Source organism: Poecilia reticulata, linkage group LG5 (assembly GCF_000633615.1).
Source record: "Poecilia reticulata strain Guanapo linkage group LG5, Guppy_female_1.0+MT, whole genome shotgun sequence".
NCBI classification, from domain to species: Eukaryota; Metazoa; Chordata; class Actinopteri; order Cyprinodontiformes; family Poeciliidae; genus Poecilia; species Poecilia reticulata.
Genome location: NC_024335.1, coordinates 28,987,082 through 29,014,818, shown reverse-complemented (window position 1 = coordinate 29,014,818; position 27,737 = coordinate 28,987,082). Strand labels below are relative to the sequence as shown.

The 27,737-nt window shown below is 42.7% G+C and overlaps 3 protein-coding genes across 4 annotated transcripts in view; 1 reads left to right on the top strand and 2 right to left on the bottom strand.

The window, feature by feature from the left end:
• Positions 1-2,827, top strand: part of zbtb40 (zinc finger and BTB domain containing 40) — a 15,909-nt gene extending 13,082 nt beyond the window's left edge. For both annotated transcript variants that reach the window (XM_008410327.2, XM_008410328.2), the window contains exons 10-12: positions 150-306; positions 591-802; positions 914-2,827. In XM_008410327.2, the coding sequence (XP_008408549.1) occupies positions 150-306; positions 591-802; positions 914-1,129 (585 nt within the window). In that variant the 3' untranslated portion in view covers positions 1,130-2,827. The remainder of the gene's footprint in view (positions 1-149; positions 307-590; positions 803-913) is intronic.
• Positions 2,828-4,155: 1,328 nt separating this feature from the next.
• On the bottom strand, positions 4,156-9,038 carry cyb561d1 (cytochrome b561 family, member D1). Its single transcript, XM_008410325.2, has 3 exons — positions 7,838-9,038; positions 6,817-6,854; positions 4,156-5,276 (listed from the first exon to the last, which is right to left on the bottom strand). Exons 1-3 carry the CDS (start codon positions 7,992-7,994, stop codon positions 4,770-4,772), a joined length of 702 nt encoding a protein of 233 aa, XP_008408547.1. The 5' UTR covers positions 7,995-9,038; the 3' UTR covers positions 4,156-4,769.
• Positions 9,039-9,281: 243 nt separating this feature from the next.
• Positions 9,282-25,791, bottom strand: atxn7l2a (ataxin 7-like 2a). The gene is made up of 10 exons (XM_008410324.1): positions 25,587-25,791; positions 24,595-24,663; positions 21,967-22,303; positions 21,387-21,637; positions 19,671-19,753; positions 18,246-18,457; positions 17,673-17,853; positions 15,771-15,892; positions 13,809-14,739; positions 9,282-9,604 (listed from the first exon to the last, which is right to left on the bottom strand). The coding sequence occupies exons 1-10, from the start codon at positions 25,714-25,716 to the stop codon at positions 9,587-9,589; spliced, it is 2,334 nt and encodes a 777-aa protein (XP_008408546.1). The 5' UTR covers positions 25,717-25,791; the 3' UTR covers positions 9,282-9,586.
• Between the last annotated feature and the right edge of the window lie 1,946 nt (positions 25,792-27,737).

Genomic DNA, 27,737 nt, shown 5'->3' with positions numbered 1-27,737 from the left:
GTGTTGATCTAAAATTGTATTGAATATTTTCTGGATCACTACTGTGTGAATAAATGAGGTTTTAAAAAATCAAAAATCTCTCTCTCTCTCTCTCTCTCTCTCTCTCTCTCTCTCTCTCTCTCTCTCTCTCTCGTTCTCATGTATCCCAGCAACTGTCTGGGCTGTGGTACCACAACAGAACCAACCATCCTGACGTGTTTGCCAGCCACACCCGGCAGCTCAAGACCCTGGTCCAGTGTGAGCTCTGCTTCAAGTTCTTCCCTGACGCTGCCACATTGTCCACGCACCAGGCCACGGAGCACCAGGGTGAGGACCGGCACCGGAGACCTGTTCATCATCATCATCTTCATCATGTCTCCTGTCATGATGGACTAACTGGCAGCATCATCTTAGTCCATGATGGACTAATTGGCATCATTATGAGACATACATGATGCCAGTTATTCCCAGACACTTCCACAGTCAGGATGTGGGATCCCTCAGGGCTCGTTCTCTGTCAGCCCTACATTGTCTTTGCTGTAGAATGTGACTGAAGAGTGATCCGGTAGCGCTCCCATGCTGTCCCTCACAGATGCGCTGTCTGTCCCCAGGCTCGGAGCCGACGCCTGCCTCCTGCCTGTACTGTAAGGCCGATCTGGGCAGCGGGGACCAGGCGCAGCAGCACGTCTGCAGCCACCCGCCCAGCAGCTGCCCCCTCTGCTCGCTGATCTGCGTCTCCCAGCTGGAGCTGCAGGAGCACCTGCTGTCCTGTCACATGGAGCTGGAGGCGGGGGCGGAGGGCCACGGCTCCACCACCTACACGGTAACACCACCTCCTAATGGAATCCTCCATGTTAGCTGGAACAGTGATGTTGTTGGTGATTTGGAGAACAGTCTGCAGGTAGTGCACCAACCCAGCCTGTCTGTCCCTCAGGTGATTTCATCAGGAGACAAGCAGGAAGGGGAGGAGTCCAACATGTTGTCTGAGGAGCAAAGCACCCTGGGAAATGGCCAACATGTGCTTGTAGCGGTCAGCGGTGGAGTAGAGGGCGGGTCGGCAGGTGAGGTGGTGGAGGTGAACATCAACGAGCTGCTGAGCAGCTCCATGGCATTCATATGCCAGGACAAGAAGTTGCCTCAAAACACCTAGAAGAGGACCCCAGGGTCCAGCTGGAGGTGTGGGTTGGACTGGAGCTACTTTGCATGTTTCATATAACTCAGTGTCTGACTGTTTCAGAACTCTGGGGCCAGTTCTGATACTAAGAAGCAAAGTTTTTACTTTAAAGAGGACTCACAACTGTAGTTAGAATTCAATATATTTGCAGAACTGTGTGTGTGTGTGTGTGTGTGTGTGTGTGTGTGTGTGTGTGTGTGTGTGTGTGTGTGTATTCAGTGGGAGAACCCATGATTCGATCATTTGTTTAGGTTTACCTCCTTACAAGAATCAAAAAATTTTTGGGTTCAGTATAAGAGGAAGAGGTCAAATCCTCCAACAAGAAAATAAACAACAGTTTTTAACCATTACGATCTGGGGATGTTTCTTTGCAAATGGTACAGTAAGATTTCACCACATTAAAGAAACATTTAGCAGAACCAGGTGCTGTTGAATCTTGGATGCTCACACACTGCCTGACGCAAAACGAAGTGTCACCACCTGAATTTAACTGATCAAGTAGGTCTGAGCCTCCTATTGGACAATATCTGCATGGAGAACAGCCTTCCAGCTTCAACACGTTATTCAACCCCAGCTGATGCAACGGGTAGCTCCTGGCAGAATGTACGTTCGTCTCTTTACGAAGGGTCGATCATTGGCATCAAGCAGAGGAATCATCGAAAGAGATACAGTAACTCTTACATTTGGGCTGAGAACTGATCACTGCGTTATTAAAAACTGGAAGAGACCCATCGTCTTTGAAGAGGCAATACCACCTGAATGACCGAGATCAACTATTAGTGATCATTTAAACATTTGGTGACATCAAATCGAGGAAAACAAAAGTAGAACTCATAGCTTTGTTTAAAAGTGAACGTGTGTTAAGGGAACTCAAGGGACTGGGACTTAACAGCTGTTGAACCAGAAGAAAACAGCTGATCAGTGAAGCTAACGGGAGAAAAAAGTTGGACTGTAGAGCGACAGAAGATCATGTGATCCGATGAGTTTACCCTCTTCCAGAGTGATGGTGGGTGCTTCAGGGTAAGAAGAGAGGCAGGTGAGGTGATGCTCCCATCATGCCTTGCGTTTACTGTAGCAGGCCATGGAGGCAGTGCTATAACCTGGGGTTCAGCAACATTATGAGGTCAGCTGGATGTACTGAATGACTAGGTTAGCTAGGTCATTGTTGGATTGTTTCTTCCCCGATGACGCCTGATGTTCCAAGACGACGGCGCCAGCAGGCGTCATCGGGATGAGATCGCGATAGAGATTCATCGGTCAGACTCCATCATCATCATCAATGCAAGATCTTGGTAAAAAAAACTAACGCTTAAATAAATCTTGCATGCAACATTACAGAAGTTTCCCGAAACAATGCCACAGCAAATATGTGCTTTAAAACAATCTAAAACTGCCCAACCAAATATTAGTCAGTTTTTTTGGCCAAGCGGTGTATGATTGAAATGACTGAAGGTCCTACAAACACTTTACTGTTGTATCAATGTGGCCTGTCTGCTCAGACGCTTGATCTAATTAAATCAATCCCACTGTAAGGATTGTCAGTTAAAATAAAAAAACTGTTTTTTAAAATTGTGGAGGTGATCAGATCTTTTTTTTTTTTTCTGTGGTTTTATTGATACCGTAAGAAAGGTCCTCTTCTGTTGCCCGGAAACATTAAAGAGACATGAACAACCATCTGAACGAGTGTTTATTATTATAAAAGAAACACTTGCAGCTGCTTCCTGATCAGATCATAAAAATACAAAACAGATCAGCTCACAATGCCAGTGAATGCCACAACACCTTTCCCATTTTCTACTTTTATTGCTTTGAAGATTGATAACTAATCAGACACATATTAATACATATAGAACGTCCTGAAAATCTACCAGTGCAGTCCAGTCACTTTATTTACCTTTTACTCATAGAAAAGGTACAAAACAAAAGTGCTTTACAGTGGAGAGCCAAAGAAAACCTGAGGTAAAGAAAGAGGAGCAGAAAATACAAAAACACAAATGAAATCTTTCTCCAATAACTGAGACTATTTTTTTAAATCACAAAACAGTATTTTTCATATTTCTACACAGCAAACTGGTAGTAAATCTGGTAGATCTGTGTACATTAGATTCACCTGAGCCATTCAAGGTTAGTCTGCACTCAGTTTGTTCATATAAAGCCAATTCACACACAAACGAAAGCTCAAGGCAACTTGCAGGATAAACAACATCCAATTCCTATCTGGACATACGTCATCTAGTCCAGGGGTGCCCAAACTTTTTGTCAAGTGGCCACAATTGTCAAGTTGAACTTCTGAAAACATTGAAAAAATAAACTATCGTAAAATCAAGCAAATAAAGAAATTCCCTTTTTTTTGTTGTTGTATGAAATAGATGTTATTCATCAGAGATAAAAACTTAAAAGGGATTTTAGTTTCTTTTGCGCTCGACTTGACAAATTTATTTCCAGTAATGAGAACATGACAGGGGTCACTTTCTGTCAAAACACAAGCCATGTTTAGTCAGGTTTAATGAACTAATAGCTTACATACTGTAAACATTCGGTTACAATATGTAATCGTCAGTTATGTTGTATTCATTTCTTTCCCATTGTTTGAAAATTATGTCTAATATTTTTTTATCCTGATTAAAAATAAAATGTCTCTGTCTGCATCCACCACCTTTGCTGGTGGTTGATGCCTTTTTGAATTTTTTGAATGAGGCCACACAAGGGGCAACAAATGAACCTCGGGCCTCAATTTGGACACCCCTGATCTAATCAATCCAGTTCTATTTATTTTACCAAACGCTTAATCAAACAATACTGTAATGAAAGGGGACTGTCAACTGTTTTTTTTCTATATTTAATAAAACTGTCACCATATCATGACAGTTTGTTATGAGAAAAATAATCTGTGAAAAGATCCATCTCCTCCACTTCCTCCCTGAGCTGCTATTTCACTCCCAACCAAAAACAACCAATCACAGCCAGGAGGTGGGTCTTAGCACTGTCAATCAATCTTATTACTCTGCTAAATGTGCTAATGCCGGATAAACAACTTCCCAGTACAGGAAAGCCATGTATTATCTGTCAGTGGTGGCCATGCTAACTAGCCTTAGCATTCACAACAGGCTACACTAGCTTCAGTGAAGCAGAGAGCACGGTGAATGAGAGCGCCAAGACCTTCCTCCCGACATTAATTGGTTATTTCTAGTTAGCATTTTTTTTTTACAGATTATTGGTCTCATATTGGTCATGACATCATGACAGTTTCAACAAATATGTAAAACAGACTCTTTTTTATTTTTTAAATAAAAGTGACAGAATGCAGCTTTAAAGTGATCAGGAATCTAAAAGCTGCTGTCAGGTTTCCGATCGGCCTTCATCGCTTTCACTGCATCAGCGGCACAAAAGGCTCTGCCTTCATCCACGAGAGTCAGATATGATTCAGTGCTTAAGAGCTTCATGCTGCATTTCCTCCACTCACCACTAGATACTGGCTGTGGACTTCAGGTAGGAACATGTTTGGACATAAATCTGCTTAGAACTCAATGAATCCCTGAAGCGTGAAAACAGTCTCCATCAAAACCTTAGAAAACTCATTTTCCGTTCCGACTCTGCACCGTGTTCCGTCTGCAGCCTAGCTGCTTATCTTCTTGCGGGGCAGGTAGGCGTTAGTGATCTGGTTCATGGCCACCAGGGCAAGGAAGAGGGGAAGCATGGTCATCAGCCACCAAGCCGCCCCCTTCACCGTAGCCTGGAACCAGTCTGACAGCATGGCCAGCATGATGGTGCTGGTGGCCAGCAGGTACACCACCAGGCCGCAGGTGGCGTGGTAGAGCTTGAGTTTGGCCAGGGATGAGGAGAGCCGCAGCTGCTTGTGGAAGACTAGGCAGACGCCGCAGCCGGCCTGGAGCAGGGAGGCGGCCAGGGTGTAGCAGCCCATCAGGCTGTGCCAGGACACCAGGTGGGGCAGCTCGGACACGACCTTACTGGCCAGGATGAAGCCCAGCCCAACCGCCGCCGACACCAGCGCCAGGGCCTGGCACAGCCAGTGGAAACGCACTTTGTTCTTCCGTGACTTCAGGCAGAAGATGGTACCCTCAGCGGAGAAGAGGAGGATGCCTTCAGTCATGCACAAGCAGTACTGCAGAAAGAAGAACGGGATCAGGGATGCTGCTGCAGGGATGTCAAACTCATTTTCATCATATCCAGACCATAAATGTTCTCAAAGGGACCGCTCATGGCGGAATGCCTTAATAAAAACACCAGTTAAATTTAGGGGTACACAGATTAATCAGCCAGTCAATTAATCGGTGCCAATTTCCTTAATTTTGGGAGATCGGTGATCGGCTGATACTTCCATCTGAAGACGATCTTATCTACCTCAGCAAAGATCTAAACAATCAACCACTGTCCTCTTCTGTTCTCCTGAAAGAGGTTTGACTCTTAGCCCCGCCCACCAGGTCATGTCTGCACATTTGTAGTTAACAAGTCACCCCACTGTTGCCAACTCAGTGACTTTCTTGCTTTATTTAGCTACATTTCAGACAAAAAAAAAATTGGTATTGGCCAAAATAAGAATCAGCAGATCTGGCTTTTTAAAAGATTGGTAATTGGCAATCCGTCATTAGACTGCATTTGATGCACCCCTAATTAAAATTACTGTTAAAATATTCTAGTACTAGTTCTTAAAATTTAACAACAGCTTTTCACATCAATGTAATTGTTATGTTAAAGTTCGATTCTAGAGGGCCACATAAATGGTTTTGAGAGGCTGGATTTGGCCTGCGGGCCCCAGGTTTGACACAATGACACATATTTTGTCATTGTGTCTGATGTGCTTCTGCACTCAGGGTAAAGTCATTTTAATCTACAGTGGTTCTCAATACTCCTTCACATAAATGTCGACTTGTTGACAGATCTGCCAACAACGACATCTGGCAGCTTCATGTCCGCGCTGCCAGACTGTAGAGACGTCGGTGAAACGCTTCATGTCAGCTGCCTCCACCAGCATCAATTATTTACAGTGGAAAGATGACGGCGGTACGAAAGGCTGAAAAAAACTGCAGAGTCAACAGAAACCCTGCCGCTAATGTTTAAACGAGCTGGACCCATCAGTAAACCGAATCAGCAAATAAAGCTACTTTATATGTGGTGAAAAAAACGCAATTTGAGTTAAATAGACTCTGTCCAACTTTATTAAAGTGAAGCGATTGTTATTAGTAAGGTATGAAGGAATGAATGAGTCTTAACAAACACCAAGCTCAAAAATGAAGTTAGAGTCCCAGCAGCCCGTTGTGTACAGAATTCAGGAAAAATAACTGGCATATTGAACTAAAGGGCTGAATAACTCGTACAGTACGCATCATGATTGATGTGCTGAACTTTCTAAAAATGGACCAAAAGTCTTTGATGTTCAATGAAAGCTCTGTAGGCTGAATTTATCTGAATAAAATGACCCCTTTATGCTGGTACTAACATGGCTGAACATCACAGAGTGGGTGTTTTCTGATCATATTTGTTAATATTTAGTCATGTTTAATCAGGAGGAGAGATTGCTGTCATGGTAACAAGGCGATGTAATCTATGTCATCAACTGTCCCTGGTGGTAGTGATGCATCAGTTTGTCAGGTTGGGACAAAATGATGCACCGATGCATTAGTTTGTGCGTGTGTGAGACTTACAGCAACAGACATGCACAGCGGATGCCAAGAAAACAGACCTGCAAGACAGAGAGACATCAGAGAGTGTTTCTCAATGGAAGTTGATTTTCAGAACAGGAGAAAAAAAACTTAAGAATGTGGTAACATTTATTCTGTTGCAGCTGCAACAGACATCAGAGTCTGAAAGCAGAGCTAAGGCTGCAGGAAATCCCAACATTATTTACACATTCTCATCCAAAATAACCAACAAATGAAACTGTTCTTTGGTTGCATGGTGAATTATCTGAGAGGCCTTCTTCCCACCTGTTTGTTTAAACATTATCACCCCACAGGTCACTTCTTCTTAAATTAACTAATAAATGTTAATTTGAGGAGTCGTTCCTCCTAATCAACTCTTTTTGGTCACTGACGGTGTTTGTAGTGTTTATGGACTGGATCTTAAGGCGTAGTCATAAAGAGGAGGGCGTCAGGATCTCATCTTTACTTTTTGCAGACGATGTGGTTCTGTTGACTTCTGGAGGTCATGACCTCCAACTTGCACCAGAGCAGTTTACACAAAAAGGTCCCAGAAAATCAAGCCGTCCAATAAGGTGCTGTGATGCAGACAAAAAGGTAGGATGGTTTGAGACGATAGATCCTTTAAATAACATCTCACTGCATCCAAATGTGGAAACCATCTCTGAATGAATAACAGATAGACCCTGAAGCAGCTGCAGGAATACAGCAGCAGAAACCCAGAGCAGGTGCTGCTCCCGTCGGCCATAAACAGAAAACTGCACTTTTTGGTCAAAGGAGCGTGAAAAATGTTGCCTGGTCTAACGAGTTTTGACAAGAGGAGCAAATTCAGATGGGATCAGAATTCGACATGCCTTATATCAATAAGTGTCCCTCCGGATGGAAACCAGTAGGGAACTGAGAAGACCAGTCACATGTTGTCACTCCTTCCAGGAAACAGATAATCAAATCCTGTCAAGTTGAATTCGGTCAACTTGACAGGAATTCGGTCACATTAAGTGACCGAATTCAACTTAAATACACTCACTGGTTCCGGGTCTGGACAGCACGGAGATGACGATGGTAAAGCCTAGACCGGTGACATGAGCTGCGATCAAAGCTGCTCTGCGCAGCCACACGTAGATCCAGAAATCCCGCATCCCAAGCCCCTCTCCCAACGGGCTGTACTCCACGTCAGACGGCATCGTGCCGCCGCCGCTGCTGCGTCAACCCCGCTGGATGGAAGTGGCGTGCTGGAAGGCTGGGGTGCGGCGCGTGCGAAGTGACGCCCGATAAGCTGCATTGTCAACTGAAAGAACGGGAGATCCGATCCGCGGCAAAAGGAAGAGGAGACCAGGGGCTGGCAGGAGCCACTGCAACGTCACAAATAAACACGCGACGCCACTTCCGGTGTATTCCAGGAAGCGGTTTCGCCAAAGTCTGCTCAGAACGGACACATTTTATATTAATAGCCCTAGTTCTCTAACTGAAGTTAATCATATTAACAATACACACGATAATAAAACTGCGATCTTAAATCCAAATAAGGCGAGTTGATGAGCGCGTGAAAGCAGAACAGTGGGATTAATTAACATTTACCTTGCTTTCTGCCCACGACTGTTAGGTAAACTGGTTTTTAAAATACAAGGTGTGTGCGTCTGCCTGTACATGGCTGGTTGTCCTGTGCGTCTCTGTGAAGGACTGGTGACCTGTCCGGGTTGGACTCCGCCTCTCGCCCAATGACTGCTGGAGACAATCACCACACCTTTATGCGACCCTTCTGGCAGCAATCCTGCGGTCAGCATTGCTGACGCTCCAGCTCAACAGAGGCAGGAAGGGTTCTCAGTACCCCATGTATGTCCCACCATACCAGGAAGTTCTGCACAATAAGCTAAATAGGGGACCGACACCAGTCTGAGGTTCAGCATAATCTAAATCACATAGGAAACTCACCAATCTAACTGATTATTGCATCACCCCCACTCATGATGGGATTTCTGGGACATTCCTCTGACACACTCTTGCTAAGATCGTGGTGACGACATTTGAAATTGGTGCAGACGTATTTTAGTATATTCCTGAGTCAGGAGGTTATAGACCCATACGATTGATCTCCCGCCTCCATCTTTGAGTTCTATGCTGACAGAACATTGCCTGGAGCCTCTTAAGAAAGGAAAAGTCAGTTGCAACAGGATGTAAACATAGTATCCCTCCCCAACCCACTAAGAACAGAAAATACAGGTGAAAACGTAAAAAGTCAACAGAATTCTGCAAATATTTCTCAAGTTTTTTCAGCATTTTCAATTAAAGTTTGCCATGTTTTGACTATTTCCATTGTTAGTTTAGGTCATGTTATACATTCGATATGCTTTACATAATTTCAAAGATAAACTCCAATATGTTCACGTTCCTAACAAGCAGCACCATGGACGTTGACCAGTACCCTCTGATCAAATGTACAAAAGGTAAAATAACAGTCACAGGGACAGAAACCAAGTGAAAATGACATTTTTAATACATTTTTTTAATAAACCAACATATTCAATTTAGCAGCATAACCAGATGGTCTTGAGGTATTTCTAAATCCATACTCTATGGTTCATCCCAGCCTCCTCACCCACGTTCATCCATCCCCACGCAGCACACAGACGGGTCCACACGGCACAAACACAACCCGGCCCATTCATACTGGAGCGGACGCTCGGCAGACAAAGGCATACACACACATAGTCCTGTTGGCCCAGTCACAGACTGAGTGGAGCTGGCTCCCTCCTAGTGGCTTGTAAGGCAAGCACACTTAATGGTGCAGTTTTGGCTGGAAGACAGAAGAAAACAGTTCAGAGTTAGTAAGAGAGAATTCAAACACCTGACAGGTTGGAGCAGCGAGCTTCCCCAAACAGCCTTAGATTCTGAGAAGGGGCACACACAGACAATACTACTAAGGGGGCGTTTACACGACAACGATCCAACAAAAACGGCACTTTTGTTCCGTTTTTGTTGGATCGTTTACACGATAACGTTTTGATTACGATCTGTGTTTACACAGTAACGGTRCACATCGAAAACGTGTAATGCTCTCGCTGCGCCTAGTTGGDGCTAGGTTVTTTGAAACTTTGAAAGTGTGCATGTGTTTAAAAAAAAGTTGTACTTGAAGGCATGTGGATTTCCGTGAGAGAACACGCATTGTGTGCGTCTGATTAGGGCGCATGCAGTTGGAAAAAGTGGAATAACTTTGCCGAAAAACCTTGTTTGAGCTTTCACGGTGTCTGTAGCGGCTCCGGACTGGAAGCTGTTTATTGTTTTTACCTTGGAATGGCCAACAGTCTGTTATTCCTATATCAATTTGATAAAATAGGAGTTCCCGCACGTCCCATATCCGTGTCCTCTGTTACCTTTTTCAGCAGTTAAAACAGTTTTATCCGTCGCTAACAAGTCGTAACCTGTTTTTCCGAGCCGCCTTCAAACGCAACATGAACGCTGAGACGCTTGCGCTGGGTTTACACTTGTGAGGCAGGAAGGAGACCTGATGCTGCTGCGCAGGTGTGTGTTAGAATCATGGCAGCAAACCAGCAAAACGTAAATAACTTGGCAGTTTTTCCCCCGAACTAACCGACTGAGTTGAGTAAAGCTGTTGGATGCAGGGGATGATAGCTAAAAGATGACTAGCTAATATCAATACAGCATGTTAAGCTTGTTAACAAGTAGCCTGTAGGCTGCTGGTGTTGTTGTCTATGTTCAGCTACGTAGATTCATTTTGCCCCCCAAAATAAGTCGGTGCCCCTCCTGTTAAACTCGTCTGGAGCCGGGCTGGTCCTGGTCCGTAGTTCTCTAGATAAGAGCGCTGAACAAGCAGCCGTGTATTTTGCCACCTGGGCGGTGCGGAGTGGTGAAGAGACGCTGAGGGAACCGAATCTGATGGGGAAACAGTAACACCAGCATTGTGAGTAGTTTCTTTTTCTTCTGTGGATTGTAGGAAGCAGCTATGTTTTGCGTCATACTATGCATGAGCTGGTCTGGAACCCGTTTTCAATCTGTGCCGTTGTTAGAGAAAACATTCGGTGGTTTCGTGTAAATGCACACTACAAACGCAACAAAACTCTTCCGTTTTCCCCCGAAATCGTTGTCGTGTAAACGGGGCCTAAATGTGTGGAGAACCATCAACCTTCAGAATTCTCACTTTGACTAGTGATTCCGACTTTAACTGATCAGAATCAGTTGAAATCATAACTTCTGATTTTAGTTGAGTCTGATTTTAGACACAAAAAAAAAATCAGGCAAAAGAAAAAAAATTTTAATCAGTTTCTTTCAATATAAAACTTCTGAAACTTTAAGAAAAACTGCAACTGTGTGTTTGTGTCTGGTGATGTTTGTTTTTCATTCATTAGGTCGAGAATCCAGAAATTATTAAACAAAATTACTCAAGTAAAAATAAAAATGCAGTGTAGTAAAAATACTCCAAAAGTAAATAAAAAAAAAAGTTACTCAAGCAAATGTAACTAGTTACTACTCAACTCTGCTGATAGCCAATCACAGCCACAATCATTTTTAATAGATGGTTGAGAAACAGATTATATTTTATGATTTAAAAAAATCTAATTAGAAATGATTACATTTTTTATTTTTACATTGTTTTTCTCTCATCTCAACTTCAGCTTTTTAAGGCATTGCAAGCGCCCTCTAGTGGGCCTTCAGAGGATTGCAACAATGGATTAGACGGTGCTGCGTTGCTGCTCCGTATCCAGTAGAAACTGGATTTAAATTCTACTTTGCTTAAGAGTTTGGCTCAGATATGGCTTGATTTAAAAAAAAAAAAAAACATCAACAGTTGCCAAAGTCAGACTTTTGTAACAAAAAATAAGTTTATAAAGCTGAAGAAAAATAATTCAAATCCAAATGATGAGTTTGCACTGGAGCATAAACCTGCTGGATCATGCAGATATCATCATATTCTAATACAATACAAAGCTTCAGAATATCACCCTCCCCGAGGTTCGTTCCATTCATTCTGTGGGACCGTTATGTTGTGTCGTTTCTGTACAGATGCGGTCATGTCATAGTTTGGGCTTTATGCTGTAGTACAATTAATAAATGCGCCATTAAATGTGAAGAGGAACAGAACAGAAAGAAAAAGAACGCTTCCAAACCCAGAGCAGGACATGTGGATGTAGAACATTTGAGTAAATGGAAATGGTTGCCATGTTGAGCCGACGTCGGTCAGAGACGGAGACTCATTTAAAAGTCTGTTCGTTATGTAATGATAACGCTGAGCAGCTGTTTAGAGAGGAGAAAGCTGACTGAGCAGCAGCATGTTGGTTGCCAAGGGAGACAGCAGGAGCATGAGGAGGAGGAAGTCTGAGAGAGAAGAACAACAACTACTTCTTCTCCTTAATGTGGGCCGTTAAGCCCAAAAGCTACTGAATGGTTTTAATGGCTTAAGCGACGGCTGTGAAGATCATAGAATGAGTCACAACATGGCCGACAGCTCTGCTAAAGGGTCATTCCCAAATTTTTAACATCAAGTGTTTTAATCTAATGAAGTTTTTTTTTCTATTATGTTCCTTTTATGAAACTTAATTTGCTTTGTTTATTAGATAGCATCAATTCACAACAAATCTAAACCCATCATACAAATAGATTCTAAATCAATTCCAAACATGATCCTGGTTATCAAATAACCAGAAGTTCAAATTCAGTTTAGCATTCAAATTGGTTTTCTATAAGGGAACCATAGGTTGCATTGCATCCATAATTTAAACTCTGTTTTCTGGGTTCACTGGTTCCATCTTTGAATCTTACTACAAGATTCCAAACCTTAATTAATTTCTCCTCACCAATGTATCCATCTGTTTGGGTGGAGTGTGCAACACAGGGGTTTGGTTCTGTAAAGAAAACTGCTGTGTCCATGACGGTTTTAACAGGAAGGAAAGTGCAGCTGAATCAGAGCCATGAAACAAAGTTGGTTGATTTTGCCTCGGCGCTGCTTCATAACCGTTCTCGTCTTTCAGCATGAGGAAAACACCACATGATGGTGAAATGTCCAAGTTGGACTTTATTTGCATTTTCTGCTCATGCTTCACACAATGCTGTCTTTGTCACTGTGTTTTTTTAAATTAAAAATAGGGGGGAAAATTAGGCAGAAGGCATTTGGATTAAACCAAAGAGTTGGGTGTCTTGACTAAAACGGCGCCCCCCTGTGGACATTCTGACTTATCCCGTTTAGAGCAATAGGCCTTTGCAGCATCCTGCTCCATGTGTGTGAACTGGAACACAGAGTTGGGCTGAGGTCAGAGCAGAATGAGGAAGTAATTCTGTTTACAGACATTAAATCCCAGGTTGTTAGGAGCTCACCGGTTGCTAAGACGATTGGGATTTCCAGGGAGAGTTTCGGTTGTTTTGGGTTTCTTAACACCTGATTTATGTTCACTGCAGGCGTGACGGTAAAAATCAGCTGTGGGAGTCACCTGACACCTAATCACTGGACAGAGGTGTGAAATATTGATGCAGCTGAGCTGTTAAAATAAAAGGTCCAGTATTCATTACAATCTTGGTAAAACAAGACCTCGTTTCCTTCTGTAGAGCACAAAGCTTCCTGCTCAGAGTTTCCTTTTCCTTTGTCCCATGTTCTGCTCAGGTGCGGCCGTGGTGCGGGGATAGACGTGTGCGGAAGCCTTGATCCTCCACGCAGCTGTCACAGGTTCGATTACTGGCCTGTTGACCTTTACCCTCTCTCATAACCCACTTTTTCTGTCCATTTTCTATCAAATAAAGGCCACTAGAACAAAAAAATTCTTAATATAAAACATTCTGCTTTCTCTCTTCTGACAAACTGACATAATAAAAAATTTAGAATTCTTCTTGGGGGAGAAAAACATTTACTATGCGTTAGTGTTAAATATCAGATTGTCTCTGTTTTAGTTTCAGGATGTAAAGCCTTTTACTTTGAAGGATCGTCAATATTCCTCAGACACAACTGTAAATACGCTCTGTGTTATTTTCCTGGTGAGGTTAAGTAAACCCACCTTCTGTGAGGCCAGCTTCTTGTCCATGTCTCCGTCCAGACCTCCACTCTTGCTGTCCTTCCAGGGGTAGAAAGTGGAGCGTGGCGAGGATGAGGAGCCAGAGCTGGAGGAGGAGGAAGGCAGGCGCGGCACTGAGAGTCTGGATGAGGGGGGGTGTTCCTCCATGCCTCCCCCCTTCCGTTTCTTCAGTCCCTGATGTTCCAGAAAGGTCCTCCCCCCGCCGCCCTGGCCCAGCAGCCCCGAGTCCCCCACACCGGTCCGACTGTGGGAATTCGTGGCAGGGGAGAGGTCAGGGGGGGAGGCGTGGCTCAGAGGGGGGAGAGTCCGCTTGTAAGTCCACACCGCCTTGGCGGCGGGGGAGTGGGACTCAGAGGGGGGCGGCTGGGGGCGGGGCTTACTGCTGGGGGAGAGAGTGCCATTGGTCTGTCCATGAGGGTGGAGGGAGGAAGAGGGGGCCTTGGAGGAGGAAGAGGAAGGTGGGGGTCCCCTGTCCTGCAGGATGATGCAGTTCCTCTCAGGGCCAGAGTGCTCTCCTTCCTGCGACGGGGCCTTGCGTTTACGGAATGTGGCAGCGGTGGCCGCCTCCACTCGCAGCTTCAGCATCTGCTTGCTGGGTCGCCCCACCGGGTTCCTGGACCTGCCTGCCGTTACCTGACGCCCCAGGCCAGGCTTCCCCAGGGCCAGGGGGTGAGAACCAGAACCGGCAAAGCCACCACCAGAGTTCTCCGACTGCGGCGCGGTCAGAGGTCTGCCCGGCCCCCGGCTGGGGGAGGACGACGCGTTTCTGAGAGACGAGCTGATGTGACTGCCTCCGCGGACCTTAGAATGAAATGAAGAGGAGGAGGAGGTTGTTATGGAGACAGGAGAAGAAGAAGTGATGGACTTGGCTGAGGAGGTTGGTGACAGAAGGTCTGTGGCTTGAGGTATTTTCCTGGAAAAAAAGAAAAAAGCAGAAAAGGATCCATGAATAAATCCCTGATGCATTCAGTAAAACGCATCTGACTGAAACTAATAATAAATATAAAACATTTATAGCCTGAATATCAGAATAGACATGAATCATATAAGAAATTTAGACTCTGGTCTAACTAGTTGGCAAAGAGGTAAAATGTGGCAGTGCAACAGAAAACGTCGAGCTGCAACCTCCTCCACTATTAGACACGTTCAGTGTTAGATGCACTCCAACAACACAAAATCTTACTAAGTATTTTTGATCTAGTTTCTGGTGCAAACATCTTATTCTTGAAATAAGATAAAACTAACTTTCAAGTAACGTTTCAATCATTTATAGGCCGTTTTTAGTCAATAATTCCTTAATATTGATGAAAAAGTACCAGTTCCACTGGCAGATTATTTCACTGGAAAATGTCTTGTTATAAATGAAATAATCTGCCATTATTATTTCAATAAGAAAATAAATAATAATGGAACTATTACTGCAACAGACTGGTGACCTGTCCAGGGTGACCCCGCCTCTCGCCCAAAACGTTCGCTGGAGAGGCACCAGCACCCCTCCTGACCCCACTAAGGGACAAGAGTGTTAGAAAATGGATGGATGGAACTAGTACTTTTTCATCAATATTAAGGAATTATTGACTTGAAACAAGCTCCTATAAATTGCTGAAAAGTTACTTGAAAGTTAGTTCAAGTAACTTTTCCAGTAAAACAAGATATTTGCGCTAGAAACAAAACCAAAAATACTTGGTAAGATTTTGTTTTTGCAAAAAAAAAAAAAAAGACGTTTTAAAAAGACAAAAATCTGAAAATATGTGAAATAAAGCCATAGAACCAGCATATTCTATTAGTGACATTAATTTTAAATACCACAAATATGGTTTTCACCAGGTAAGATCATAAAACTCCAACGTATTATTTCAGATGACGTGAACACAGATTTGCAGACTACAAGATGTATGTAGGACTCCCATAAACAAAAGCTTAGTGGGAGTTTGGGTCTCTTACTTCCATAGATGAGCACTGATGTGCTGCTCCAGCATGCTGCTGAGGGCCGACCGCACGTGGTGAAGCCTTCTGTCAAACGTGTAGATCCCATGACCCAACGAGTGGCTGCCGAACGAGCACACCTAAAGAGACAAGATCACAAGATTCATTCATGATCGACGTGAGCAACAGCAGACCACATTGAGATTCTTGGCGAATTTGAGCAAGATTTTATTCTTCCGAGAATCAAAATCTTCAAAAACAGATTAGATCGATTCAGTAATTGATCAAATCGATTCAACGCCGTTCAGAGGTTTCTTCGCGGTTCATTTAAATTTACGTTATCTCTGTTACGCTGTGCCTGGTATAAGGAACCAAAACACTTCTGCTTTCATGTTATCATCATCACCCCGTCATGGTTACGGGATGACTGCATTTCCTCGTTTTGTGAATAATTATTTTTTCTTTCAGCTAAAGTCTGAACTGATTAGGGCGGTGACATTTCTCACCAACTATTGAATCCACTGATTCAGAGGATTCTCCCACCAAGGTGACACTGTTCTTAAAAACACAGCTAAAAACTTCCTGAAAGCTAGAAAGACTGTTGCAATTTTACTTTAACTTCTGGGGGGGGGGGTCTAACCGTGCTATTATTTTTAGAAAAAATAACTTCAGCATTATTGTTCATGTGAATATTATAATAATGAATCACTGCTTGGCGTGAGATGTTGACATTATAGTTTTGCAAATATTGATTCTAAATGTGAATAGAAAATAGGAAGATATGGCTGGAAAACTTATCACGACATAAGTGTCTCATATCAGTCGATATCGATAATTATTAGTTGTTTATTTTATGCTTTAAATACATAAAATACAGCCAAACTGGTGGCGTGACCTTTCCTGTTTTATCCATTTTTCACTCCATACCTTTGTTTTTTAATTTTTATGCAGTTATGAGACATGGTGGCAAAACTAGACACTGCTGCTGCAGAAGTGTCAATATATTTATCTGATTAATAATCAGAATAATCGCTAGATTCTTGACGAACTAAAATAATGGTTATCTGCAGCTCTAGAGTGTGTGTTAGCATGTTAGCGTACCTAGCAGTTGGGGAGGGAGGGGTCTTGAAACAGCTTGTTATCAAGCAAGTTGTTGTTGGTTAACCAAAGAGTGAGTGAGTGAGTTGATCTCACCAACAACCCTAGCTGGTCATGAGGTTGAGTGGATAAAGTCTTTCCTCTGCCTACGTCCCCCAGAATGCTGTGTGGTTCTGGATCAGAGTTCAAAGAATATGCTATATACTGAATACTCTATCAGATGCATCATCTATTGATGATGATCAAATGTCTATCGCGATTCATATTGCTACTGATTTATTGTCCAGCCCTAATAGGACTGGGAAAAAGTTTCACCATTAGATGGCGATGCAGAGGCTAAATAAATATGCTGTAGTTGTCATGCCAGACCACTGGATGGCACTGTGATTTTAGTATGTCATCGAACGTGCATGCGTTTTTGACCCTTAGCTTCCACCTCATAAACAGTAATCGGTTTCCCATGTAACTCATATGTTCCTCATCAGAAACTGAAAAGATTCCGCCATTGTTTTTGTCGTTTTCTGCCTGTTCGTTTGTTACCGCCGTGCGTTCTGCACCCGTTTTCTTCACACCTTCGTGGAGGGTGTTGCAGAAAAGTTTCACTCTGGTGTCGCAACAGAAATGTTACAGTTTCACAGATGAGCGGCTCCATGTAAAAGGGGCCTCAATGCGTCCTTTTCTCTCTTAAAAACAGTGGTTACTTTAAACCTGACTAATCCTGCAAGAGAAATGAATAATTCTGGTCTCATCTCAATAGGGTCAGGATTCCTTGTGTATCTTTTTTTAAAGCAGAAGTGCGTGTTGAGTGGGGGGACACGTTACCGCTGCAGGTGTTGGGTGTGTGGTAGATGAAGGGAAGTCCGACAGCTCTTCAGCTGCTTCGGCCTCACTGTCGTCACTGGAGATGTGTCCGTGCAGCAGAGGGGACGGGGCCTGGAGCCCCGCCTCATCCTGCCACTGCTTCTCCTCCTCCGGGGCGCACTCCGACACGGCCATGGAGCGACTGGAACACAGAGTCACACACTCGCTTTAAAAAAAACACAAAAAAACACACGCGCACTCTAGGGCTGCAGATAACCATTGTTTTAGTTCTTCAAGAATCTAGCGATTATTCTGATGATGAATCAGAGAAATATATTGGCACGTTGTGCAGATTTTCCATTTAATTCTTTTTTATACAATGTTAGAAATACACCAAAAGATGAAATTCCTTAATTAAATAAGAAAATAAATATTTATAAGGAATGCAACAACAGCATTCCTTCAGTCTCTTGATTATTTGTAGCAAAGAAGCATCTGCAGCCAAAATAAAAAATCCAAAAGGTGCTAGATGCTTTTTTTTTTTTTTTCTTTCTTTTCTTTACAATTGAATCCACTTGCTCTGTGTGTCCTGACCTGAACGCAGGAAGGCTGGCCAGAGGTCTCCTGCAGTGGGGGACACCGGCTTGCTCCCTTGGGGCCTCTGGACTGGGTGACCCTCCGGTAGAGAAGCCCCCATCCAGGGCCTGGGCTCCCTTCTCTCGGACCTTCATCTTAAGTTCTGCCACTAGCTGGTCAAAGTTCTTGCTGCGACCCACCACCTTCCTGCGCTGATGGATGGAGTGGATCTGAAGGATGAGGACACAGCAGGTGTTTACCGCCATAAAATTGGGCCTCTGTCTCTTTAAGAAACTTCTGCTCTTTGTGAAACTCCGCCTTCAGGAAGTCATCACAACATGGCTCCTCTGTTAACCCTTTAACAACATTTTTACCCGCGTTGAAATAAGAAGTAGCTTCTATAATGAGCTCAGCAGATGTGCACTTCCACCAGGTGTTTGCTAATTGCTGCTGGCTAGTCTGAAGGAGCTGAGTGGGGAAAAGCTGCTCTGTGAGGTCAACAGCTTAGAAACTGCAGCTCTGAGGACGAGATTCGTCTCAAAGGCGGTTCAAGTTTCCACCCAGGCGTTTTGCATATCTGAATGGTTGCCATGGAGATTAAGGGATTTTTTTTCTCAAACATGCATGAAAGAATCAAGGCAACACTCCAATCATGTTTATGATGAGAGAATAACATTATAACATGATATAAAGCTCAAACAAGTCAATTATACATAATCCTGCCCCTTTAAAGCTCAATAACTTCAGGGATGAGTATGTGCATGGGGATCTGGTTTCAGAAAGCCAGTTAGAGTAACCCTGAGTCAAGTTACTATACCAACATACTCTGTCCTAGTGTTTAGCTGAGAGCTGGAGCGTCAGAGGCAGTGTGGCAGAAATATTTGATGGACATTTCTGCAGAAAATATTTCAAGCGTTACCATTGTTCATCACAGACAACAATTTATCGAAATAAAATTCATTATGACACAATGAGGATGAATTCTTTGGTTTTATGTCGTTTTGAAGCATTTCTCAATGTGAAGTTAAAATGTCAACATGATGCTAAGAGTTAACAGAAGCAAATGTTCTATTGGACAGGTGTTTATTTTGTCATTTCCTATTATTCAGGTCATCCTGTCAGGACATGACCTCTGACCTTTACATGCTACTTCAGATTAAAAAAAACAAAAACAGTCATAATAACAGGAGTCTTCCTGTCCAGACCAAACCTTTTTACCTTTTGTCACATTACAACTTTAAGCTCAAACACATTCTAAAGGGATTTCAAGTGGAAGATTAACACAGAAGGTAGTGCAGAACAATGAAGTAGAAAGATACATTCAAGTCTGAACATCCTTGAGTCAGAACTTTGTAGAACCAGCTTTCACTACAGTTGCTGACAGGTTTATCTTCTCCTCTTTGCATATTAGCTCCAGGCTAGCCCAGTCTGCGTGTTACTCACGTTGCATGTCAGGAGCCGAGTGCAGACCTTCTTTCTGTCAGGGTCAAGGACGCCGCAGTGCTTATCCAGATCGCACTCCCTTTCTGAGAACACAGAGAGCATTTCAGTCAAATATCGGATGGATCTGAAAGAATGTGAAACCCAGATATAAAAGCTAATATTTGCAAAAATCCTGTGAAATACTGATTTGCAGACAAAAGCATGACTATATCATCCAAGCCTTCAAATGCATGTTAAATACTCAAATTAGTTGTTTCAAGACAAGACGTGTAGAGAAGAGCAATACCCTAAAACAACTGTATATGGAGATATTTAAAATTCTGATGTAATCACTATATAAACAGTTAAAATCTGTAAAGTAGTGGTGACTCAAAGCAGGAAAAACATCTTCATGACCAGAAGAGCCGACCAGGGCACCAAGTTATTAAACATAAAACCATCTGACAGCGAGCGCTGATTAGATGGTAGTTTAATAAAAAATAATAATAAAAAAAACATGCTACGTTTTAGAAGTGAAAATAAATATAAAACAATGTGGCAATAATGCCATGTACATGAGTTTATAAAAAGAAAATACAAGAGTAGAGAAAACCAAAAAGGAGTAAGAATAGGGAAGCTCAGGCCATCTCTTCTGTCCGTCGAACAATTGTATCCCCTACTCCAACATCTGTCTAACCGTACAACCAGAGGGAGATTTAAAAAGGAGCGGCAAAAGCAAATGAGGTGGATTATCAGAATTGATAACTTCTGTTTGAGTCACCCTGAACATGTTGCTGTGGAATATCATCTGCTGACTTGAAACTGAGTTGTTAGCTTGTCGTGACGGGCCTGATGCCGTCATACAGCAGCAGTGTTTTCAGTCAGAGGCCTCTTCAGATTCACTGCAAGACTGATTGCTACTGGAGATCCTTCCAGCCCACAGCATCAGCCATCTACAACAACTCTTTGAAGACACTCGGACGATCCGAGTTACGATAACATTTAATTTACCTCTGGGAAATAAGATATCTTTGAGTTGAACTGAAGTCACATCAAGATAAAGCAACAACACTGAGACCAGGAGTTACGTTACAACATGTAACAGACTTCTCCACAGAAGCTGCAGTCGGCGCTAATCGCTATTAGTTGTGTTTTCTTTTTATCAGCTTCCTTTGTCATATAATCCATAGACGTCTCCATCCATCATTACTTCCAGAAACAGAGCGCTACTGTGTGACGTCTACGTTCTTCTTCTGCGTATGCCGGTCGCTTTGGGTTTCTGTTCACACAGAAGTCTGACTGCAGTCGCGTCATTCAGTAGTGAGAATGACCACGCAAACATAAATAAATAAATAAATAAATAAATATTGAATTTTGAGCAAAAAATAAACAGAACTGAACACCGAGAGCTGGTGTATGAACATAGCCCAAGTCATTCATTAATTTAACCCGTGTGACACAGAACGCTTGGCAACTGTTGTCAGGATGTCTTACTTTGTTTCCATGCCAACATGATCCTCTTTTCACCAGTTCTGTCATTTTGGACTCTTTTGTCCAAAACTGCAATAAAACTCCAAATATAATCACTATGACAACAGATCAAACATATTTCATATATCAGACCATATAGTCACATTCCATATATGTATTAATATCAATATGACTAATATCTAATATCTGGACGTCAGACTAAGCTGACCAGTCAGTCCTGTGGCTGAACGCTCCATGTCGACTTACTGGAGGCCACTTTGTTGTAGGGCCTGGGGACCCGGTGGCTCATCACGGCAGACAGCTGGGGCGAGTCCTTCCTCTGCGGGGGCGGCTTGTCGCCAGACGCCGGCCGGCCAGCGGGTGGGGCCCCATGCGGCCAAGGGGGGTCTCGAAGGGACGGAGGCGGAGACAGGACCGGAGGTTCCAGGGGCGGCGGCTGCTTGAACATGGCCACCTCTTTGTGGCTGCTGTGGAAGGACTTCTCCAGGGGCGAAAGTCTGGGGGGCGGGAGGAGAGACAGCCTCAGCATCGGGACAACTTACCAAGTAAAAAAAACAAACAATCAAAAACGGTGCAATACGTCTGTTCAACTTCTTGTCATCATAAGGATTTTGTCACAATAAATTCAAAATAATGACATTCCAAAAAAAACTACTGTTCATATTGTCTTGGTTGTCAGCTTTACTGATTTCTCCACTTTTTGTTCAATGATGATATTAATAAATTTTAAAATATGATTAAATTCAGTTACAGTTTAGTGACAGTATCACACATTTATGTGGCTGGTGTCCTAAAGGAGTGTACTGAAAACCCTGTGGTCTCTTACCGTACTCCGTCCTTGGCGCTCTTTGGGTATCTGTACTGAGGTGGGGTGGATGGGGAAGGAGGCGCGGGCCGCGGCTGCCCGACGCTCGGCCCTCGAGCCTCCCACGACGACGCAGAGGGGGGGTTGACCACATGCGAAGGAGAGTGGCCGTGGTAGGGTCTCTGGTGCTGGAGGGCCGGCGTGGGAGAGCGCAGCTTGCCGTAGAGCTTGGCCAGGGGCCCGTGTCTCCGCTCGCAGTGCTTCTCAAAGGCCTGAGGCTTCACCACCTGGCCACAGTGGCTGCACACCACCAGGTAGAAGTCATCGTGGCCCGGGTACAGGCCAAAGATGGACATGTCTGGCATTCAGAGAGAACGAGAAGAGAACGGCGGGCTTTATGCAATCAAACGTGTTTTGTTGAAATAACCCTCAACTAATTTACTAATCGATTAATCATTAACTGGAGTATACAGGCCACACACTCAGACCTGTGATTAAGTCAAAACTGTACAAAAATATATATACAATTTGCATTTTGGACAAATAAATAAAATTTAAAAAATTTGTAAATTTGTTCTATCCAGAACTCAAGTGGCAGTTTTAGCTTTACCTGGTTCAATTTCCGAAAAATAAATGAATAAATCTCCCATTAAGCATCAATTGCTGTCTTAAGCAGCTAATCCAAAATACAATTAGCAGAAAGCAGAAATGTTCAGCCGAAAGAGCTGAACTTCTCTGATGTTAGAATGACTTTTTTTTTTTTTTTACATGCTGATGCTTCCTTTGCTACAAATGATCAAGTGTTCACTAAAGGAACGCTGTTGGTGCATTTTAGCCAAATAAATAATTATTTTCCAATTTTAAAAAGGAATTTGTCTACTGGCATTTTTTAATGCATTTCTAATATTATGTAAAAAAATAAAAAGTTTAAGTGGTTCAATACAAAAATCTGCATATGTTTATCCTATTAATCGGTTAATCGTCAGAAAAATTGATAGATTAATTTAAACTGCTTTATATTGTAATCAAGTTTTTTTTTTATCATAAGTCATCTGAATCTCTTCATATGATTATATATTTTTACGTAGAAACGGATTTGGTCCGTTTTGCAAAGTGTCTTAAGTTGTGAAATATTATGGTACAAATAGACTCAACTGAACTGTGTGAAACAAGCTTCAATTGGCCAGTTAGAGTTAGTGAGTGTGTCCGGTAGATGTTGTCCTCAGTGTGTTCTGCACTTCCCTTGTTCCACTTCCTGTTTGCGTGTCGGCCTAATTAAAAAGTTTGTGAGGCTGAGACTAAAATTACGAACAGATTTATTTCCAAAGGCATCAAATCTCACTTTGCTGCTAATATTTGGCTACTGCCATGAGAAAGAGTTTTAGCAGCACTTAGTGCTGCATCAAAAGGTAAACCCTGCCTATAAGTCTGATCTGCATTGTGCACAGCATGTGGTTCATCTGTTTCACCAGAAGCAATATCTATATTACACCAAAAAAAACATCAAACTTAGCAGTTATTTAGAAAGTCAATATTACCAAAAAAAGTCATTTAATAAAGTCTACAACACAAGGTGTAATTTCAGTGATTCATATTTTCATATCTTGAAGCACACAAGAGCTTAAACACCACCGCCTCTCTAAACAGCTTATTAAAATATTTCCTCGATCAATTTAACTAAGTCAGCTCAGCCCCCCGGAAACAAAATGGCGGCCACCCACGAGTCAACACTGAAACTCTTGTCTCTAAAGGAAGTAGTAGCAGGTAGAGGACCACAGAGCACAGAGCCAACAAGACACAGGCAACTCAGTTTGATAGTTTTTTTTTTGTACCTGAATCAAAAAAAAAAAAATCTGTTTTACAAAGATGCTTTTGGCATAAAAACTGAGATCAGGTGCGGGACTACAATAGTCACTTTTACATTTGAGACAAAGGCAGCGTAGCTGAGAGGATTCTGGTTTAAATAAGTATTTAGTAAAATTATATTTTAAAGTTGATTCTTAATATAACTAATAAAACTTACCTCTTCGCATAACTGATGCTAATTTCTGTTTTTCTGTTAGTAGAGTCCAATTTTGCCGTTTTGACCAATTCTGATTCGGTTTCCCCCCGACAAAGTGACTAAAACACAAACTAAGACAAAGTGCATCAAATTTTATGCTGTTGATTCGTGTTTATCAACAGAAAATTGAGTTGTTAGTTGATGATGAATATAAAGAACAAAGAGAAAAACAAAAACTCTGATTTTTTTAGTATTTGATCTTCTGATCTCCAATCGTAGCTGATCAAAAGAAAGCGGAGGATTCTAATATGTGGCAGATTAAACATTGCACATGCAGCACACCCAGCTGGGATCACGGAAGCGACGATATCTGACTCAAGGCTGATGCAATGCAACCCTCCTGCAGGATGCTCAAATGCACTCAGTACTGCTAATACAAGCAAAGTTGTTGTGCAGCATCCTCAGTAAGGCCCAAACCTGGACCAAATTCTGCTGATTTCTCATGTCACACACATGCTGTGGATCTGCTGTCCTGTCAGATTATATATCCTGACTGGGTATATAATCTGAAGGGGTTCGGGTCACTTTCTGAGACCCTTCTGAAGATTTATAAAGTCACATGTAAAAACTTGATTAAAACGACTTACCCTCTTTACTGAGTGACATAGCTTCTGCAGCCTTCTTCCCATTTTTGCTGCAGTCATCCACATCAGGCCCTGGAAACGTTAGAACATACATGTTCTTCTTTAGAGATATGTCTCTGTTCTCATTCATTCATGTTTTCACACATCCTTACAGAGAGTTACATAAATGATGGGATTGTAGGTCAGCAGCTTCTCCTTTTTGGCTGCTACAGTTCTGTGGGATATTTTTGGTATGTGTGTTTTGTTTGTTTTATTGCAACAACTGGGACTTTATCACACAGCCACCTCAATAGCAGAGGAGATGCAACACTCTGAGTAAGCGCACATACTTTCAAACTGACAAAGGCAGGAGGGTTTTCTGTGCATCAGTGACAGGTGAGGTCTCCTGTCAAACACACCGTCACACACATGGCATAGCTGAAGCCGCAAAGCTGGAAATATTAGCACAAGGCAATGAGAACACTGAGTAACGTTTGCTAATATCAGAGATTGGGCCAGTATTTCCATGGTGGCAGCAGCATCAGACTCCTCCTCCGTCACCGGTGTCTGCTTTGATCCTCCGGCTAGCGTTAGCATCTCAGGCTAACCACCTCACAGAGGCGGACCGGGCTAGCTTAGCTTCCCAGGCTGAGAAGTTGCTCGCCCAGCCAGTCTAACTAGCCTCCTTCCGCTATGCTGCCACTGCTGCCTGACTGCTAACCCTGAAACGAACCTTGTTCCTAAAGAACTGGCAGCTTCCTTCATGGCCGCAGCAGTAGCACACACATCACAGCGCCCATGACTTAATTTTTAATATGGGTTTATCTTCTTGTAGACTATGCATGTAGAAGGAGGCAGAAGGGAGCAACATGTTATCCACCCAGCACTAGGACCCGGCAGGGTCTTTGTTTGGGTAACATGGTTAGTTCTACCATCCGTTTTGAAGAAAAATAACCGCGGAGGGATGGCTAATCGGCTCCGTAGCTGCTAATGTGTGTGTCAGGATGGTTCCTTACCATCTGCCGCTGTCACACCAGCCCAGTCGGCCCAGGCAGTCCAGCTTTGACCAACGAATTCATCGAGGCTAGGTACCCGCCGATCCAGAGCAGCCATTACTTTTACTGCGCGTTCACGCACCGCCATCATCGCTGCGCGGGCAAGCGGCTTACGTCATATCTCGCGTTCTCGACACGACAGGACAGGAACTTCCTGCGTGCGCGCTCTGAAGCTGTGAGAAGCTGAGGTACCATACCACAGGCACGTTAATGTTCAGGGTGGTTTTTTTCCTAACCTTTCTGATGAGCAGTACTTGACACAGATGAACTGGGTTTTATTATTCGGAAAGTGTTGATGCATTTCGACATTCATGTGTTGTGTTCACGCATTCCTACAAGTGTTTACAATAACAAACTGATTTTTTTATTTACCAGTTTACCATAAACTATCCAAGTTCCCGTGATTCTGGGCATATAAAACATTTAGATTTAAAATGTCCAAAAATCCTATTTAAACCATTGCAAATTGTAATTAATCTATATTATGTGTTTCACTTTGTGATAAAGTTCCTCAAATGAATTGACTTCTCAATAACATTACAGTTTGCTGAACAGGTCTGTGTGTCAGAGTTTGTTTTTCAAATTCCAGGATGAGGTTAAGGCAAGACTATTAGCATAGTTTTTGGGAAATTCCAAACAAATAAACATGCTCCAGTCATATTTAATAATAAAAAATGGTGATATATGTTAATTGAGTTGTAAAAGAGCCTTGCTGTTGATAAAGACCAATTAAGGGAGGGGTGAAAATGTGGGAAACAGTTCAGACTGTGACAGCTGGAGAATTTAAGTTGCCCCTAAACATACCTGGTTAAAATAACTGCCTGTAACCGGAGAAGCTTGTCTAAGTTTAGAGCGCATTTGTTGTAGTGTAGAAACTATACTCTGGGTAACAGTGCTGCACTGATGTGAGTCCAAAAAAGGTTCACACATCAAACTTATGTGAACATACTAATTTCATTGTATTTTATCACAGGTAAAGAGGGCAATTTAATTGAAATTTAACAATTAAAATATACCTTGTTTTACTCAGCAAAGATTTCCTTCTTTATGATTCAAATTCAAAGGTACTTTATTTACCCCAAAAGGGAAATTAAATTCATATCATCTAAGCATCTTCAAAGAGTCGTTGCACGTGGTGATGCTGTAGCAGTCAGTCTTACAAGGAGTCCGAAGACTCTGACTGAAGACTGACAGTCGTAATACATGACTCCCACGGCAACCGTTCCATATACAGGGACAGATTTTTCACTAACGACACCATTAGTTGTTTTAGTCTTTTTCAACTCAGTTGAATAATGACATGAATTGGACACAGGATGATTGGATTGAAGTTCCTTGATGCGACAAGGGACAGTTTAATAAACCGAACTGATGAAGGGGGCACAGCCATATTTGCACCACCTGCTCAGCTCCACCTGCAAAGACCATAATGAGAAACCATAATTGGTATGTTGAGTGTAATTTGTCGTGATTTCATTCAGATATTGAAGTAGTTCAATCAGTGTTGGGGTTTCGGGTACACACTGTAAGACAGATACCAGCTGTGATGCTGGTACTTGTCTTACTAAAGGACCATAGAGTAAACCTTCTATATTGTATGGAAGATTGTAAGACACTGTTGTTGATTCACATGGAAAACAATGGAAGTGGCATCCAGCAAGGTAGAGAAACTGACAACCTGGCAGACTTTAAGGCATCTGGACATAAAAGTTAGCTAGCATCCTTTCTTACAAACACAATGGCTGTGCTGGATTGGTCACCTTGCAGAAGCTCAACAAAACATTCTAAAACCCTGCTAAAGTGTCCTCGATATTACGTTGCTTTTAAACCATCGTCAGTTAAGCTTCTTAAATTTTTAAATACAGTATGTTTTTACCCTTTTTTGATTTAATTCATCTTTATTTTACAGCAAAAAGAAACACATGAAGCATCACCTTCAAGCAAAACTTGCTGTATGTAAAGCAATCTTGGCTCTGACCAGAGCCAAGATACCCAAAAATTATCCTCTGGTAAGAGTAGTACTACTTCAACATATTTTTACTTGAGTGAAAGTAAAAAGTAGCAGTCCAAAAAATTACTCGAGTAAGAGTAAAAAAAGCATTTGGTAACAAG